A 20,339-nucleotide genomic window follows, 5' to 3' on the forward strand; every position below is an offset into this window, starting at 1 on the left:
TTGGACTATGATTAATTAATCACTATCGTGTACAAATTCTTTAATTTAATAATTCACAAAATCGCAGTCACGTGATCGATTTGCTGATCCTTTCCAAAATGGATGATAATCCACCGTTTTTATTTTTCAAATAAAATTTAGTAAAAGTACTATATAGATTCTATAGATTCTCCAGAATCAAAATCTATATGCAATTTTGCTTTCTCTGCAAGTTTACTTAGAGAAGTTTGAGGTTTTGAATACTAATTTTTTTAATAAGTTAATTTTTATATAATCAAATAGAAGTCAAAAAATGGCATATGTGAACTCTTTCCACCAATCACATGGACCATTTTTTTTATGAAATTTCAGCAATAATATTTTGATGAAAAATATAATAAAAAATGAGTTCTAATGCTACCAACTTAGTTAGAAGACATGGGAATATTTCTCAGTCTCATAGATGATGAAAGTTTTGCTTTTTTGCTCAAAAAAATACTGCTTAATTACCATTTTATTAGTATAACTGGTATTTTTCAAACTATCTCAGAACTGGAACCTGTGATATACAAGTGTTTAGAGCACCTACAAAATAGTTTCAAGGATGAACTTCAGGAACTGGGTATATCTAAAGATATATTTCAAAGTTTTGTATTTCTTTTCTATACCTTCAAAGATCTATGGTTAGAGTTTTTTTATGGAATATGAAAAACTTTGTAGGAAAAAAAGGAAAAGATATCATGTGAGTAATAAACAATAATAAATGCATCCAATAAGATCCAGATTTTAATCTACAAAAATGGAAATTTTTAAAGAATCTAAATGTATAAGCTCAGCCATATACTTCAAGAGGAAAAAAATGTGTTACTTATGTCAAGGTCATATCAGGTCTAGTTCTGATAATTTTTAGCCTACGTCACCATTTCCTTTGAAAAACTAGAATAGTAAGAATACTCAAAAAACTTTGATGAAAAGTAGTACAGTAAATAAACTGCAGTAACAAAGGACTAAGAAGTTCAAACTTACATTAGAGAAAAAGATTTTGACTGTTATAACTGGATATACATTACAAGATAAAACTAATGTTTAGGAAATAGTTATTTATAATATCCCTTCCACCATGCTACAACTTGATATTTTTATGAACTTAAGAAAATGGGATCAAGTAATTGCATTCAAAATCAAAATGTAAAAGAAGTATTTGACAGTAACTGTATCAATAAATTTCAATGAGTGAGCTTTGCTGAACTGGAATAATGGAATTTGAACAGCTCTATTTGAAGGAATATCTGTATAATAATTTCCTACATCCTGGATTTTGAAATAGCATAAAGAATGCAAAAGATTTCAGGCTATAATAATGGATTTACCGAAATCTATTACTAATAATGTTGTTTATAATATGAAAAATCCTACCCAATTTATACTATTGTAACTAGATGATACTTTAGCTTTCAAGATTATTCAAGATCGTGGATGTAGAAAGTTGATTAGGTATTCTAATATATGGGCAAGTTTAAATAAAACATTCAATACAGAATTCAACTTCAAAGAATTTAAAGGTGTTTGTACAAGATATTTTTCGTCCACCTTAAATTGGTCTAGAAATAAGCCACCAAAAAAGACAGATTCTACTCAGAACTCAGAAGCAGAACTAAAACAAGAATCTGAATGTTTTGCAAAAGAACTTAGATAAATAGAAACAGAAGGGAAAGTCTTTAGAAAAAAAAAAGCAATTTACTTCAAAAAATAAAGGCTTTGATGGTAATAAAGTTGCCTGCTAAAACTCTACAGGCTATTGTTGAAATGTCGAAACTAAAACCTGTCAAAATGCTGAAATGCCAAAATAGTTTCGACATGTTGAAATTGTCAAAACCTAAAAATATTACATTTCATGTAATAACTCGACATCCAATGATCGTAGAAAAATGCACTATAGCTCATTAAAATTATCTCATAACGATGAGTCGAATGGGGTTAGATCGTCTTTCTACAATCACTGGATGCCAAGATATTAAGTAAAACGTCAAAAATTGGCATTTTGTATTTTGCGATACTGTGCCATTTGATGTTTCACATAATAACTCAGCATCCAATGATCGTAGAAAGATGCACCATAGCTTATTGGAATCATCTCATAACAACGAGTCAAATGGTGGTTAAATCATCTTTCTACTTTGCTATTGTTTATGGCCAGGACCACCCACTCCTCTTATAGCAGTACGAGGTCGATATCCTATCATCTTCTAGGGCAACCATTATACCAGTACTTAATTCCATGCGGGTAACAGCATCGCTATTAAAGACATCCTTCATCAGGCCACTTTTAAGGCTAATCTGAAGCTAGGAATACACCGCCTACTCATCCTATACCCATTGCATGATACTGGTATAAATCATTTTTCTACTTTCATAAAGTTTACGCTAAGCTTTCCCTCTACTTCTTACAAGATCATCGGACTAGTATCCTATCATCCCCAAGGGGTAACCATACCACTGAGTACTTATTGTTCCTCAAGCAGACAGCACCAAATATGAGGACATCCCCATCGGGCCACATTTAAGGCTGATCTGAAGCTAGAAATATACCGCCTACTCGTCCTTAAACCCATTGCATGATACTGGTACTCAATTTATTTTACGACCTTTAGAAAGCACCTACTTTCATGGAGGACTTTCGACAGGTAGCATCAACTATCTAGTACCCTTCCATACCATCATTTAGGTACGATATCACTCAAAGTGCCACCATACATGGACGATTACCCAGCACGATAGTACGGTTGTTTGCAACCTGGTATACTTATGTAGTGACCACTCAGATAGGAAGTAGCAGGCATCTGTCCAGGATCACCCCTTAGGTGGTATCAACCACCAGGATCACCAACCAGGGATCCAAAGAAAGAGGTAAATCAACCCCATAACCATGCTACCTGTCCCGCGCATAAACACCTGATTGGTCTAAGACCTAACAGAAGGTCAAACTACCACTAAGACATTGCACCCTCAGCTTTACTATCTAGGATGACCATCTAGCCATTACTGACCCCAAGTGGTATCGTAGAGTGACCATCCGGACAGGAAGTCCCCCCAAGGCATAGTAGTGATTTCAAGGACATGACTGCACACATGCCAATGGCCTCATAGGGAACGTTAGAAGGACATCATAACCCTTAGTTGAAATATGCGGCCTAACCATACACACTAATTCACCATGATGCAGTCCAACTACGCTAATCCCTGTACCTTCATGCTATTGGTTGTAGCGTCCGCAGTAAAAATTCGTTTAATTTCCGTGATCAGCAGAATTGAACCTGCAACCTCACCATACTCAGGCTTAATGAGGGTCTCAGTCACTTACCACTGAGAAAGGGTGATCAACCTCCATAAATCATCTTTCTACGATTACTGGATGTTGAGATATTGAGCAAAATGTCAAAAATTGGCATTTTGTATTTTGCAATATTGCGCTGTTTGACGTTTCGCCTATTATCTCGGCATCCAGTGATCACAAAAAGATGATTTAACCACCATTCAACTCGTCGTTATGAGACGATTCCAACGAGTTATGGTGCATCTTTCTACGATCATTGGATGCCGAGTTATTAAGTAAAACGTTAAACGGTGCAGTATTACAAAATACAAAATGCCAATTTTTGACGTTTTGCTTAATATCTCGGCATCTAGTAATCATAAAAAGATGATTTAACCACCATTCGACTCGTCGTTATGAGACGATCCCAATGAGCTATGGTGCATCTTTCTACGATCATTGGATGCCGAGTTATTACATAAAATGTCAAATGGTGCAATATCGCAAAATACAAAATGCTAATTTTTGACGTTTCGCTCAATATCTTGGCATCCAGTGATCGTAGAAAGACGATCTAATCACCATTTGACTCGTCGTTATGAGACGATTCCAACGAGCTATGGTGCATCTTTCTACGATTATTGGATGCCGAGTTATTACGTGAAATGTAATATTTTTAGGTTTTGACAATTTCAATATGTTGAAACTATTCTGGCATTTTGACAAATCAGAGAGCCAATGTCAAAATGTCAAAATAGTTTCGACAATTTTGATATGCTGAAACTCCCTAATTTTGGCAGGCAACTTTAGATGGTAATGACAAACTTACACTTTTAGCTAAAATTAAAGAGTTGCTTAGATTACTGACTAACTGATAGGAGTCTAGGCCAAATAGGAGTTTTTGGAATGTTAGAGTACTTATAGGACCCTTAAAAATACTGATACAACTCACATTTGAAAGGCTAACAGTCATTTTATTAGTCAATTATAATTTTGTTCAATCAAAATACAATGAAAAGAAAAGTAATTAAATAAACCTAAAACAAAAAGAAATAGTCGCACAAATTTGTATATATAGAAAAGTAAATTAAACTATAAATCTCAAACTTGTATATCCCAACTTTAAACCTTAAAGAGCAAAGTTTCAGATCAACTACCCAAATCCAGAAAATTCTACCTGATCTTACAAACCGCCAGAATATGATTCCAGATGACTCTTCAGAAAACCCAAGAGGTGATGAAACCATGAGTATCGTCGGTTAAAGAAGAATGGAGCCAATTAGATTTTTGTATCAATTTCAGTGTAGAAGGATAGATTTCCAGAGAAATAATATTGTAATATGAAATATATAATTATTTATTTAATCAAAAATATGCTTCAATTTTAGAACTTTTTGGATAATTGTGTATAAAAACATGATTAGAAAATGTAGTTATTAATAAAAGGATGTTATTGAACTTTCCTACATTATTGAAAAAAAAATATTACTTTCAGCAATGGTTATTCCAGCCATTTTTATTGTTTTAAAGCAAAAGAGGTTTGTTAAGTGAATATAATAAATTTTTAATATACTACTTACCATCCAAAAAAATAGTTCCTTTTAAATAAAACCAATTACAGACCAATTTCTGACAGGGTTTGAGATACTAATGATTGGTTTAAATATAAAATTATCATTATGTATAATCTGTTATTATCACTTTTTTCAGGTTATTTTGATTAGCATGTTAATTATAATTCATATTTATCACTAAAATTAATTAGTGATAAGAGACAAATCAGCCCATATAAACTTTCATATAGGACATGATTTATTTTATCTAAATGAAACTTTAGGTCTCACTATATTCTACACTTGATACAAGGCAAAGAATAAAAAAGAACTAAGATTTGTAAGTATTCTGAATCAGTTTTTTTTTAATACTATGAAATGGTTATTAATGGTTCTTTTTCTTTTTTTATAACTTTTGGATGAGTTTCTGAAAAACAAAAAAGAACTAAAATTCATAAGTATTTTAAATAATTTTTTTTTTTTAATATTATAGAATAGTTTACTAAGTTGACCATTTTTCTTTTTTTTTTTATAGGTTTTGGGTGGGCTTCTAAAAAATGTAAAAAATGAAAAAAACTAAAAATTTATAAGTATTACAAATCTTTTTTTATTTTTTTTGTATTATGGAATGGTTATTATTCTTTTTTTTTATAGGTTCAGGTCAGTTGTTTTTAAATAGTTTACTAATCATTTTATTCCTTTTTTTTGTAAAGTTTGCTCTAGTCATTTTACGGTCTGAAGTATAATTAGTCCCATAAAATCATAATTGAGATTTTTATATACATAATAATTTAGGCCGAAATTAGAAAATTTTCCTAATTAGGCCGTAATTTTTTTAATGAATTATATCACTTTAATTCCTGCCAAATTAATGGTAATTCCTGCCATATTTTTTACCCAGGTTGTGTATGATAAAAATAAAATTTTTTATTAAAAAATAAAACCTTTATTATTTTTATTTTTTTCTTTTTAATTTGCCCCTATCCTTAAAATAACTTTTCTTTGATTCCTGTATTGAAGTACTTCGCGTCTTGCTAGTATATCAATGGCACGTTGTACGACTTCTGGTTTAAATTGCTTTGTGAAAAATTTTAAAAAAATTAACATATGTTTCATTTTTTGTAAAATGTTAAATTTTTTAAGAAAACGTATAAATACGTATAAATACATACTCTTTCAAATTCTTTAATTATACGTTGTGTAGAAGCCCTTGAACCTATGGCAATACGACGTTTAATTTCCTCTTCGACTATCTCAATTTGTCTTCTTGCTTCAGAATGATGCATTCCAGGAACTAAAAATATAAATTAATTATTTAAGAGTATGTAACATAATAAACTTAATTACCGATAATAATAAAAATATCTTACTATCGGTGGAAGACAGAGCACTCATAGTAGAATTTTTGAATAAACGGATTGCATGATCAACATGTTGTCCAGCTACGCGTGGAGATAACGTAACTTTTGCTATTGATTCAGAAATTCGAACAATAGCTTCCAGCTGTCTAATAGATAGAAAGGATTAAAATTTTCATTATTGTTTAGCCGATTAGGAGCATAATCTTTCAGATTATTATTTGCGTTGACATCTTTATGGGACGCGGAAATATACCGCATTAATCCTGATCTATCCGGTAAATAATAGTTATAACAAGTACCTGATAGTAATAGGAATTGAGGAGTGACCATGTTTATTTTGATCCGCACGACTAGCTTCGGCACGAATCTTTACAAAATAGTTACTTAATTTTTCTGAAGCTTCTGGAGATATACGCGGCGCGCATCTCCTATAAAGATTGATATATTTTAGATCAGAATATCAAATATATGTTTTCAAGAGGATAAATACAATAAATACACTTACGTTCTAGCATAACTGATATATTTCTTCATTTTTGCAATATCAATTTCACCAGCTGAAGATTCTGGTGCTGCACGGTTCATGTGTACCATCATTACATGCCTAGCTATATCCTGTACCATTGATATAAGATTATATCAGTTAAAAAGCTAATGAAAGTGTTAAAATATACTATTTCAATTAAATTTTGGATTATGTCAATTACTTTATCTCTCATTTCATCATGACCATCTTTTACGATAAAAATCATGTCAAATCTTGATAAAATTGTGGCTTGAAAATCGATATTCTAGGAATGAACAAATAACAAAATATAAACAAATGCTTTTAATCAATTAAAAATTGAAAAAAAGGAAATTTCTTTTTTTTACTTCATTAGGCGCTTTCGTATCATCATACCGGCCTTTTATAGGATTAGCAGCTGCTAATATTGACGTACGAGAATTCAATATTGTGGTTATTCCAGCTTTAGCGATGGATATGGTTTGTTGTTCCATTGCTTCGTGAATAGCTACCCGATCTTCTTCACGCATTTTATCAAATTCATCGATGCATATTACACCACCATCTGCTAATACCATCGCACCACCTTCCAGACGAAATTCGCGCTAAATATAATTTAAATTAATAATTAATAATAAAATAACTATAAAAACCAGAGATTTTATATGAAATAATATTCTTACACTTGGACCATCCCGTACTACAGCAGCTGTAAGACCCGCGGCACTACTTCCTTTCCCTGAAGTATAAACCGCAACTGGCGCAACCTTAAAAAATAGTGTAATGTTTTAATTAGATGATATATATCTTAAAACGCAGGAAAGTATTTATATTTACGAACCTGTTGAACAAATTTCAAAAATTGACTTTTAGCAGTACCGGGATCACCTAATAATAATATATTTATATCCCCTCTTAATTTCATTCCATCCGCAAGGATTTTTTTACTTCCACCAAAAAGCAAACAAGTAATAGCGTCTTTGATGTCTAATAAAACAAAAAATAAATAAATAAAACTTTTAGTTGCTGTTATTTCATAATTTAGTCCGAAGCATAGCGAAGGACTTATTATAATTTTTCCGGAACGTCGTATATACCATGATTTCCATAAATCGATGGTGCGATACTACTCATAAATGTTTTATAAAAATTGGGTCTACGTGACATAGCAATTATTTCTTCTTCTTCGGTATGTGTGAAAGTTGCTGTTCCCTGTCCATCTTGAACCATATCAAACTCTAGACCAAGAGCACGTATGTAAGGAATACGAGTACCAATACCCTGATTTTTTTTCTATAAATTGCGGACATAAATTGAAATTAATTAAGTAATAAAAAAGTGAAATTACTATATTATTAAACTTACTTTGTTAGAGTTATTATTATTAAAGACATCATAAATTCCTACAATATTGACGCGTCTACCTGGAACTGCTTTATCAGTCAAATATCTTTTTTATAAATGATTAACGCGAAACAATGTTAAAAAATTGATTTTTTATATGATAAAGACAACGATTAAAAAGATTAAAAAGCAAAATAAAGACCTATCCAAATAAACGGTTATATGTCTTGGCAAATCTCCTACCGGAAGAAAATCAGGTGATTCTTGAATTTTTAGAACTTGCTGGTCCACATAAGTACATCTATCATGTATAATAACAAAAGGATCTAGTCCGCAGTCTTTTGGACCAACTCCAGATGGGTCACTAGAGGAAGAATAATGTAATAATAAATTTCAATAATATGATTACAGAATTATTAAGAAAGAAAAATGGGTAAAAACCTATCACAAGTTCTAGGAAGTTGAACACCTGTAAATCCACTAGCCACCGGCAACATCTTAAAATGACGACAAGTTTTACACATGATTTGAACATGTGTTGCCTTTGAAGTTAAATTAGTAGCTGAAATAACTATTCCAGTTATTCGAATAAGTTTTGAAATGTGATTTGCCTGAATAATAAGTTTAAAATAGGTTACAAAGATATGTATGTTTTATGATATGATTCTTTAGTAATACACAGTGAAATTCGATATACCGGAACCTTGATATAATGGAACATAAGTAAAGTCTTAATATATCGGAATTGGGGTCTTATCATAATCTATAATTAATTTACCCTCGATATAACGGATTTTGACAAATTTTACTAATGGAACGGATGGTTCCATTATATCGAATTTCACTGTGTATCTTGAAACCTACATTTAATTCACGCATAAGGATATTTGCTTTTTGTGGAGCACGGAGCACAACTTGAAAGGATGGAATTTCAGCCTCAACATCCTGTAAGAGTTTTCTGGCAAATTTTTGTACTGCAGACTCAAACTTGAATTCAAATAATGAGGATTTAACATTAATTATCATTAAATAGTTTAAATAGTTTAAATAGTTTTATAATGTTTTATTTACCAAAGGTAATAAATCAGCAGGTGTTTCTTTTAATCTATCAGAAAATTGACGATCATATAGGTCAAGATGTTCAATATGAACATCGACATAATAATTTCGAGCTTCAAAGTTTCTTTTAATCTTTTCTCTGAGTAACGAATGAAAAAAAAAATTATACAAGATTTATAATAAATACCAAACTTTTTTCTTTTTTTTTTCTCACAGGTAAATAAATATTTTCAAGGAAAATAATGATTACAAGATATTTACCTGTAAACAAAAAGTTCTTCAACACGGTACTGATCTAGAAAGTTTAAAAACTTTAGTTCAAGTGAGGTACGCGAGTCTTTTTCAATTCTTGTTGGGTGAAGACCAGCATGATAAGTTTGTCCTTTATCCCAACCAACTGGAGCGGTCATTTTTATAATATATTTATATGTATATTTATCGATTGAGGTATTAATATTACGGATAACCACGAAAAACACGAAAAAAAAAGCTTTCAAAGAAGTTATAAAAGTTGTTGAACGAACGCGACTCATGCAAGTATACCTAAAATGGTTAATACGAATTTTGTAACACAAATCACGTTAATATTTATCGCGTACCCTTCGGCCCTTAGTTTTTTTTGCACATTACATACGAAAATGTGGAAGTGTTTAAATTGTGATCTATACTACCGGTATTTGAAGAATTATGGAGAGTTTCCAAATAAACAAATAAATAATTTCAAATTTTCAAAATAATTCCAAATTTCCAAATAATTCTATATTTCAAATTTTCAAATTTCAAATAATTCCAAAATTTCTAATTGTCGGGAAGCAGGATAAGAAAAATGGAAACAGAAAGCAGATTGAATTAGAATGGGAAGAAGCTAGCAGAATTAGAATAGAAAAAGATTTAAAAAATAAATTGAATTATCCGATTAAATAATTGAATTATTTAATTTTTACCGATTTTTATAATTGTTTTATAATATTAAATAGTTTAACTTTTACAAAAAGAAATTTTTTTAAAAAAAAATCGTAAAATATTTGATGATTAATTCTCTTTAATAAAACGGTTTACGTAATGAAATTTTTCTACCCAAAAGTTACTGATTCTACATTGTGATTTCTTTTATAACTGGTTAGAAGTAACCTTTTTTCGATTTAACGTGAAAAAGTTTCCCATTTTCCATATCCACTTCCATTTCCCATTCCCATTCCCAATTTCCTGTTTCCGTTATCAATTTCCCATTCCCAATTCCTGTTTCCATTTCCCATTTCCCATTTCCCATTTCCATTCCCAATTCCTGTTTTCCATTTCCCATTTTTCACATTTCCATTTTTTCCTTTTCCCATCACATATCAGGCCACGAAACATTTCTATGAAATAATAAAGAATAATAATTCCATGAAGCATTATCAACCCATTCTCTAGCTTCTAACCAAAACCAAACTTTTAACCACCAAGCATTACCACCTGGAATATCTTTTATACCTTCCAAAACACCTTTACCAGCACCTTTAGAACCTAATTTACGTAATATAGGTAAAGCACTTTTTAATAAATCCATAGTTGGATCTAATTGTCTACCTATACCTTCTAATAATAATATAGAAATTATAACATTAACGAAATCACCTTCTAATTTAACATGATGTTGTCTAACCATATGTAATACGTTAACCAAAATATCCGAAATTTTAATTTTACCTAATTGTAATGTTAAAGATTTAATTGTTAAAATTAAATGTTGCATTTTTAATGCATAAATTTCTCCATCTATAACTAAATTAGGAGTTTTACATCTATTAATCATTAATTTACCAGCTTCATAACCATTAAATTCTGCTATAGCACGAAATAAATCTAAAAAATTTCTTCGATTTTCATCATTTAAACTTGTAACTAAACCTGTATCTAAAAATATTAATTGTGGTAAATATCCTTCTTCACATAAATTTTTTAATTCATCTAACCAAAGTGTTTTATCATTTCTTTTTGATAAAAGTCTTTCTATTGCAATATCTGATTCTCGATCATAATATCTTCTAATTTTCGCTTTTTGTTCATCTGATGATGTATAATTTCTCCAAAATTGTTTTAATACATTATAAGTATTTTGTTTTGTAAATTTAACCATTATGTTCCCAGGATGTAAATCAGCGTGTACAAAATTATCAAGAATAAGCATATGCTATAAAAAAAAAAGAATATTATTAATAAAAATAAATAATTGTTGTTATTGTTCAGTTATTGTTCAGTTATTGTTCAATTATTGTTCAGTTATTGTTCAGTTATTGTTCAGTTATTGCTCAGTCGATTAGGAATATACTGATTACGACATCCAATATTGTAAATAGTATTAGTTCTATTGGTCACCGCAATATTCCTAATGACCGAACTATAACAGTTATTGGAGATATCGGTCGAAGAACGATATCTCTATTCCACCATCCAATAACTAGAAATGATAATAATTGTTTTCAACTTACCAGAAAAGCATCAAGTCCTATAGGTAATAAAATAAACAAATAAAAAATATTTAATAAATAAAATAACATATTACAAAACCAACAAATAAACACAAAACCAACAAATAAACATATATTGACATATTACAAAACAAATAATAAATATTTACCCATATTTGCAATCATATGATCAAATATTCCAGCTCCATTATCAAGAAATAATTTAATATTTATCCCTCTTTCATATTCTTCAATTAACATATTCTTTGTAGTATATAATATTAAAGGTTTAGGAAAATTTATACTACTTCGATTATTGAAATTTTTTTGAAATTCTAATAAATTTGTTGCTTCAATTCTTAAATCTAATTGTTTTTGCATCATATTTCCAAACATTTTAACTTCTTCTGGAAATGAAAGCCATTGCATTGTAGGAATTACATTAATTATCTTTGCAAATACCATCAAAATCTTTAAATCTCTACGTATATTATTTTCAGAAGAAGGATGTAAAATTTTTATGGCTACCATAGGAGGACGAGATTCATCAGATTCATCAGAATCATCATTAAAAAAAGAATTTGGAAGAACTTCAGATCGGATAACAGCTTTATAAACCTAATTAAAGAATTTATTTAATTAATCGTTGAAAATTCATAATTAAATCTAAAAAAAAAATAAAATTTTTTTTCCTTGCCTGTGCAATAGCACCTATTCCAATCGGATCCATATCAAAATTAATAAAAATTTCTTCAAAAGGTCTATTAAATGCTTTCTCAATAACCCTTTTTGTTTCATGAAATGGATGTGGATCAACGGCAGAATGAAGTTTTGATAAACGAATACACATCTCTTGAGGAAATATATCAGTTCTTGAAGCAGCCCATTGTCCCAACTAATTTAATATTTTTTAATTAAAAAAAATTGAATAATCATGATATTAATATATCATGATATTAATATCAATTCTTACGGGCCATCACAAACCTTGATAAATGTTGGCCCGGCCATTTCCATGCTTCTCATCAACTTATTGTACCACCAGAGAGTTCCTGTTCTTTCATCATTACATTCAGGAACTCTTTTACCAAAAAATATTAATGGTGAACCAATGATCAAAGGTAAAAATATACATAATAAATAAGTAAATCGACATGATATTAATATAGGTTCGATAATATAATCAGATATAAAATTATAAATATAATTTAAACATTTTTTTATTAAATTAGGGGAAGATTCTGTATGATTTATAATTTGTACTTCATTTAATTCTTTCGCTTCTTTAGAAGTATCAATCTCAGATTTATCCAAAAAAATTGGTAAAAAACTAAAATGAAAAGGTACTATTGAAAGGATACGATATGAATTTTCTATCCTAAATATTCTAAGCCAATTTTTTATTATAATTGAATCTTTTTGATAGAAAAATTTATTCGTTTTATATCGAAATGAATCATTTGTATTTCGATTAAAATTATTAAAATGATTAAAATTATTATTAAATTTATAATTTTTTTTAGGTGACGTAAAATAAAATCTTGTATATTTCAAATAATATTTTTTAGAAAGGTAAAGGTTTGAATTATGAATATGTCCCGAAGGAAATGATACCTTTATAAAATACTGGATACATTTTGAATTTTTAAATAATTTTGAATTCATGAAATTCATGACAAAGTTTTATACAATGTGTATGGTATATACATACGCCAATCTATTTATTTAAATATGATTTTCAAGGGTGATACAAAAATATCGTAATAAATAATCATGATTTACCCGCAAAATATGGAAAAGAATAATAATAAAGAATAAACAAAAATACGAAAAAAATACATACGCGTTAAAATCCTGAAATTCTGGATTCTGAATACGTATTTATGATATCTATATACCTTTGTGTAACATGATGTTTTTTATATATATGTTCTCTATGTTCTCAAATTTGAAATTCGGTTAACCAGTCGACAATTGACAATCGTGATTATTAGGTTTTCTCAAAGAAGTGAAGGTCTAAAAAATATATATATAATGTGATGTAAGTAATAATCAATTGAATTTGGTGTTCTAATTTGAAATTCGGACAATCGACAATCGTGATTATAAGATTTTCTCAAAAAAGTAAAGGTCTAAAAAAAATAGATGCAATCGGATTTGGTGGTCTAATTCTAGGAAAATCGAAATTTGAAATTCGGACAATCGACAACCGTGATTATAAGGTTTCCTCAAAAAAGCAAAGGTCTAGACAAAATAGATGCAATTGGATTTGGTGTTCTCAATTCTAGGAAAATCGATTTGAAATTCGATTATTCGACAATCGTGATTATAAGGTTTCCTCAAAAAAGCAAAGGTCTAAAAAGAATATATATAATGTGATGGTGTTCTCAATTCTAGGAAAATCGATTCGAAATTCGGTTATTCGACAATCGTGATTATAAGGTTTCCTCAAAAAGCAAAGGTCTAAAAAAAATATATAATGAGATGCAATTGGATTTGGTGTTCTAATTCTAGGAAAATTGAAAATTGAAATTCGGTTATCGACAATCGTGATTATAAGGTTTCCTCAAAAAGCAAAGGTCTAAAAAAAATATATAATGAGATGCAATTGGATTTGGTGGTCTGATTCTAGGAAAATCGAAATTTGAAATTCGGTTGTCGACAATCGTGATTATAAGGTTTCCTCAAAAAGCAAAGGTCTAAAAAAAATATATAATGTGATGCAATTGGATTTGGTGGTCTAATTCTAGGAAAATCGAAATTTGAAATTCGGTTATCGACAATCGTGATTATAAGGTTTCCTCAAAAAAGCAAAGGTCTAAAAAGAATATATATAATGTGATGGTGGTCTAATTCTAGGAAAATCGAAATTTGAAATTCGGTTATCGATTATAAGGTTTCCTCAAGAAAGCAAAGGTCTAAAAAAATATATATAATGTGAATCAATTGGATTTGGTTTTTTTTGTAAGATTCTACTTCTATAATTGATTTTTAGTAAAATTCGTATACATGTAAGTACGTACATAAGAAGTAAGTACGTAAGAAATAAGTACGTAAGAAGTACATAAGAAGTAAGTATATGAGAAGTAAGTACGTAAGAAGTACATAAAAAGTAAAGTACGTAGGAAGTAAGTAGGTAGGAAATTTTAACAAATATCAATAGAATGATACCTCGAAAAAAGAACAAAGGAAACAAAGTAGAGTTAAAGAAAATGGGTAGAGTTAAAGAAGAAAATGGCTTTTGCTTATTTGATGACATAATTTTGCATAAATAAAAAAAAATAATAATAAATAATGGAGGAACGGACTTACTTGAACCCACATTTAATAATACCTCCTAAATCGTACACTAACGCCATACTTAATTACCCCAAACTTGGATTTTCTACACAATAATAACAAATCAAGTATAATTTCCCCAATTCATTAGTAAATCCCGATCCATACATACAAAGTACATTAATGTACATTAGTATGGTATAATTTAACAAATTGTCCTAACCATAAAGAAAATTTTTTGATAAAGTAATATTACGTCATAAAAGATGCCGATACCCCAGATCAAAATCATCACGTAACATGTACATGTATCGATTGTATCGTTTTCACAAATGAATCAAAACATATGCCTATAATTTTTTCAATCGAAATTTCAATTTCACAAAAAATGATGAAAATATTACTAACCTTATTGACATTACTTATTGACATTATTGACATTACTTATTGACATTAATTGACCTAAATTCTACCTATTATCCAATATTTTACTCTATTATCCAATATTTTACTCTATTATCCAATATTTTACTCTATTATCCAATAATTTACCTATTATCCAATAACTTATTATCCAATATTCTACTATTCTACCTATATTCTACCTATTATCCAATATTTTACCTATATTCTACCTATTATCTACCTATTATCTAATTAACCATAAACTAATCCGATCAAGAATATTAGAATATTCCAAATATCAAAGATCCGATTGTCCTAAATTATAAATACCAATAATTAATCACACCAATAAACTTAAAGTTACCGCGCTTTCTTTTACAAGTGACCTCAAGTGACCAAGAAATAATTACCTTTTTAAGTTTAAGCTGTCAGGGAAAAAAAAAAAATCAAACCTTCAAATTCTACAGAGTAACACCAATAAGTAGGCTCGTGCTCATGCTCTGATGTTTGTTAAAATTTTGTTTCACAAAAAAAAAATAATAAAAATAGATGAATGGCGTTTTTTATATTGCATAAAATATTAAAATAATGTAAATCTTCAAATGATAAATATGATTATACTTATCTTACATATCACATCCCAAGATAAAGAAGAATTAAAATTTCCTGGTAATTGGTAATTAACATAAACTAATAGTAATTGATTGATGCGCTGATTTTCATGTTGGATTTGGTAAAAGTAATATAACTGAATAAAGAACAATAGATAAAAGGAACAATTAAATCAATTATTATAAAAAAACGAGTTTTTTTTTCTTTTTTTAAAAATATAAAAAAAAAAACTTAAAGGGGGATAAACTTCATAATCGGCAAAAGTTACCCCACACTTTTTTTTTTCGTCTCTCCCCCGCGTTATGATGTTCTGCAACTCTCATACACAAATAAAATATACCTGTTGATAACAATATTTATTACAAATATTACAATCCATAAAAAAAAAAAAAAAAAAACTTTATATTTATATAATGTATAAATATTATATTATATTAATGTCTTACCTTATCCCAACCCCCCCCCCTTCATTGATCAGCAGCATATAAATATTTCTAATTAAAAATTACTAACATAAATTAAAAAAAATCTCACACCTAAAACTTTAAAAAAAAAATCATATATAAAAATAATTACCCACTTACCATGATTGTAAATCTCGCATGTTAAACAATCGTAATTTTTTGACTTTTTTAAATAAGATTATATGTAAATTAATCATCATAAAAACCTTACTTTTAATAAACAAATCAGTTTAAAGTGTTGAAAAATTCCACTCACCAATTTAATTATTCCACGTGCATCATCATTTGAACAAATAAATAGGTTATTCGTAACCTTATGACATAATTTAATAGACGTAATGTTTAAATATTTTGCATAAATATTTTTGTTCAGCCCAAAAAATTGAATCTGATGGATTTGTGAATTTGAGACAAGGCTTTTAAGAAGAATACGATGATTGATAATTGTTTTCAAATGATAATATATATACGGTAATATGATGAATTCAACCAACATGATTTTCTTTTTTTGGAAATAATTAATAAATGATGATTGCAGGGGGCGAAAACGAATGATGAACGAAATTAAACGAAATGGATTGATTGGAGTGGGAAAGAAGAGAGAGAGAGAGAGAGAGAGAAGAAAAACAAACAAACAAACAAACAAATAAATAAATAAATAAAGCGATTTAATAAACTAATTGGATAATCTATAAAAGACACAATGTTTTTTGTTAACAATGTTTTATTAATAATGCATTTTCTTTTTTTAAAAAAAATAAAAATAAAAATAAGTAAATGAAAAAAAACATAATAATTTTTACAAACCAATAATAAATAAACAATATCTATTGTATAATTAGTTGAATATTGTTCTAAATAATTTAGTTAACTTTACGCGCAAAAGGCCATCCTGGTTGAGAAAGCGCAAAGCAAATAAGCAAATATAAATATATAGTTTTTTTTTTTATAAAAATTTTTAATTATTATTGATTAACCTGGTCATTTGACCATTAATTAATACCTTAAAACATAAACCAATGAAATGAATAATTTTTAATGATGAAATAACGAAGAAAAATAAAAAAATAATGAAATTAACGAAAAAAAAAAAGTAGAAAATAAAGAAAGAGAAGGGAATTTACGATTTACAAAAAAATTTTTTTTTTTTTTTTTTTTTGTAATTTAATCACATTAAAAAAAAAAAGGATTACGAAATCTTTTTTAGAGATTGTTTACCTAACGTTATCATTTTAGATGCTACCAAATTTGATCAGCTTTTAGTAAAAATAAAATGGCCAACCATATTTGGACATGTGACCTCAATGACCCCACTTGACCCCATACATTTTTTTTAAACAATTTTTCTAGAAGTCTATTTACGGTTCTATTTAAAGTTATGTTTAAGCAACGCTTTAAGCAAGACCCTGCATATGAAAACTTACATTTTTATTCTCTTATCAAGTACGATAACGAGTATTTCTCTAAAGCACACACATTTTTTTCCCCACATCTGAAAAGAAAAATTTTTTTTCATTGTGAAACTGATCTTCGAAAAAGCTAACCACTTCAAGAGAGGAAACCTCATAGGAGAATACATGCAATGTTAATGGAGGATCTTTTCGTCTGCCGTGATACATAATGCAACCTGATAAAAAAAAAAAATAATAATTTCCATATATATTTTATTTATCGTATCACATTTTATTTTATTTTTTTTAAACAATTGATCGTAAAAGAATAATATATAACGTAAATTAAATATTTTTTTTTTTTTTTGTGCTCCTTAGCCGTCAGAAACATGTCAAAAAAATAAGATAATAAGGAAAAAAAAAACGAAAATTTTTTTTTTCTCCGGGTTTAAATAAAATTTAACTTAGCCTTATAATTCATTTAAAAACATGAGTACAAGTAAATAAGAGTAATGAAAGAAAAAAAAAAAAAACAAATAATGATTGTAATTATTTATTGTTGTAAATATTTATCTCGTTACACCACGGTTATAAAGTACAATGTAATATGGCGTTTTTTTTTATTCCGTGCATATTTTATGTAGAAAAACAACTTAATTGTTTATGATGTGGTGATGTGGGGGATACGCAAAAAAAAAACGCCCTTGATAAACAGTTGAAAAAATTTTTTTAAAAAGAAATATATTTTTAAATTTATTGTAAGTTATTTTATGTAACAGAAATGTAATAATAATAGATTAATAGATTGTAAAAATTAAGGTTCATTGAAGATCTTTTTAAAATGTCTTTTGACCGAGGAAAAAAAAAAAAATATATTTTTTTATCTTTTATTTAAATGGATACCCAATATCAGATTATATGTGGGGAAACCATCTGATGCCTTTGCAGCTGAAAGATGGAATTATATCCAAAAATAAGAAAACTTTTTCCTGGAGATTAAAAGCAAAGGGGAACAGATGGGCAGCATATGTTTGAAGTTGGATATGGGACCTATGACCATTAAAAGAAAGATTGGTAATAAAATAAAGAAAGATTTTCTTAATTGTTTTCGATTTTTTTTCTCCTCATTCAATTCAATTTCCCAAATAATTGAATGAGGAGAAAAAAAAATAATAATAATAATAATTACGCCCTCCGCATATTCTTTTTTGTGTGGGGTTTAATTAAAGAAAGGTAATAGACGCGGTGTAATTATAAACAAAGTCCCAGGCGTAAGTTCCTTTTTTTTTTCTCTCAAAATTATTACAATAATGTCAATTTGGCGTGTGAATTCATGTAAAGAAAATTTAAAAAAAAAATTTTTTTTTTTTTCTTGGGATGATTACATAATAAAATTACATTATTGACTTGCATTCTCTGATATATAGATTGACTAAGATAATATCCTAAATTGTAGATTATGAAATTGATTATAAAAAAAAATAATTTATCTAATTAAAGAAAAAACCAAATTTTTTTTTTCTTTCTTTTTTTTTCTCAAATTAACAAGATTTTGAAAATAAAAAAAGACCGTGGAAAAATAACAAATTTTTAATTGAATAACTTTAAAAAAAAAAATAATAATAATAACTAATAATTTAAAAACATTCATCTCCACAAAAGTCAAATCAAGATTTTTAATTATTTTATTAAAGTTTTAATTGAAAAAAGAAAGATATTATCCAAGTATGGTTGTTTATAACTGTGGGGTAAAACTGTAATTATTAAAATAAACAAAAAATATATATATACTATTTTTTTTATACATTTTTTTATTAATAATCTATTTTTTTGTTTACGGTATTAGGTAAAATGTTTATATAAATGTTTACTTTTCTTAACTTTTTTTACAAAGAAAAAAAAAAGGAACAATTTAACGCCGAAAATAATAAAAATAATAGAAAAATTAAATTGCGCGTTCGCTAAACATGGTTGAGTTTTATGATTATGAATTATATATACTGTATATGTATATGCATGTATGTATGTGTATATATAATTAAAAGTATGTGCGAATAAAAAAAATTTTATTTTATTTTTTTTTTTCTTACAATTTTCCAATTTGTTTAATTTTATTTTCGCGTTTTATCTTCTTTTTCTTTTTTTTTAGTGATCAACAAATGATTAATGATTGGATGAACTGGATGAACCAGGTCAGACCTCTGTCTAACAATGCGCAGAAAAATTTTTTGTCGATTAAATTTGATTTATCTCTCTTTTTTTCTGATAATCTTTTTTTTTTTTGTAACCCTTGTAACCCTAAAAGAAATTAAACGATCTTTGATATATTATAATTGATATGTTTAAACGTTTTAATTATGTTAAACGTTTGAAACAATGGTTTTTTCATAAGAGTCGAATTAAAATTTTTGTAATTTTTGTGATAATTTAGATAATTTAAAAAATCAAAACATCACAACTACGATAACTACAGACATCGCGTTCTTATTTTGGTAAATAATGTATGTTAAGGTTTTAAAAAATTCGCAAGAACATAAATTCCCTAAATGTTTAATATGATCGAGATATCACGTTAATCTATCACTTTTATATATAAGTGAAGAGTAAATCTTTCCATATAGCTT

General features: G+C 28.1%; 3 protein-coding genes across 3 annotated transcripts; 1 reads left to right on the plus strand and 2 right to left on the minus strand.

Moving 5' to 3' along the window:
* Positions 1-1,134: 1,134 nt before the first annotated feature.
* OCT59_004276 (uncharacterized protein) lies at positions 1,135-1,675 on the plus strand (the record flags this gene model as incomplete). Its single annotated transcript, XM_066148175.1, has 2 exons — positions 1,135-1,144; positions 1,419-1,675. 2 exons carry the CDS (start codon positions 1,135-1,137, stop codon positions 1,673-1,675), a joined length of 267 nt encoding a protein of 88 aa, XP_065996799.1.
* Positions 1,676-5,749: 4,074 nt separating this feature from the next.
* OCT59_004277 (uncharacterized protein) lies at positions 5,750-9,584 on the minus strand. The gene is made up of 16 exons (XM_025315880.2): positions 9,376-9,584; positions 9,127-9,253; positions 8,920-9,042; positions 8,497-8,666; positions 8,258-8,419; positions 8,077-8,161; positions 7,809-8,004; positions 7,553-7,698; positions 7,395-7,478; positions 7,080-7,316; positions 6,914-6,997; positions 6,712-6,821; positions 6,506-6,634; positions 6,216-6,352; positions 6,018-6,139; positions 5,750-5,922 (listed from the first exon to the last, which is right to left on the minus strand). Exons 1-16 carry the CDS (start codon positions 9,522-9,524, stop codon positions 5,815-5,817), a joined length of 2,169 nt encoding a protein of 722 aa, XP_025181943.1. The 5' UTR covers positions 9,525-9,584; the 3' UTR covers positions 5,750-5,814.
* A 535-nt stretch (positions 9,585-10,119) lies between these two features.
* OCT59_004278 (uncharacterized protein) lies at positions 10,120-13,200 on the minus strand (the record flags this gene model as incomplete). The annotated part of the gene is made up of 6 exons (XM_025315881.2): positions 10,120-11,287; positions 11,586-11,602; positions 11,735-12,182; positions 12,262-12,459; positions 12,552-12,979; positions 13,179-13,200. 6 exons carry the CDS (start codon positions 13,198-13,200, stop codon positions 10,448-10,450), a joined length of 1,953 nt encoding a protein of 650 aa, XP_025181944.2. The 3' UTR covers positions 10,120-10,447.
* Between the last annotated feature and the right edge of the window lie 7,139 nt (positions 13,201-20,339).

The sequence above is a fragment of the Rhizophagus irregularis genome, chromosome 12, assembly GCF_026210795.1.
Source record: "Rhizophagus irregularis chromosome 12, complete sequence".
NCBI lineage: Eukaryota > Fungi > Glomeromycota > Glomeromycetes > Glomerales > Glomeraceae > Rhizophagus > Rhizophagus irregularis.

Excerpts from the sequence above, each read along its gene's own strand:
- OCT59_004277 (XM_025315880.2), bottom strand. The coding sequence starts at position 9,524 with ATGACCGCTCCAGTTGGTTGGGATAAAGGACAAACTTATCATGCTGGT. Across the intron at positions 9,254-9,375 it reads GAAGAACTTTTTGTTTACAG|AGAAAAGATTAAAAGAAACT; the intron begins GTAAATATCTTG and ends TTCGTTACTCAG. Across the intron at positions 6,140-6,215 it reads TGCTCTGTCTTCCACCGATA|TTCCTGGAATGCATCATTCT; the intron begins GTAAGATATTTT and ends TTATATTTTTAG.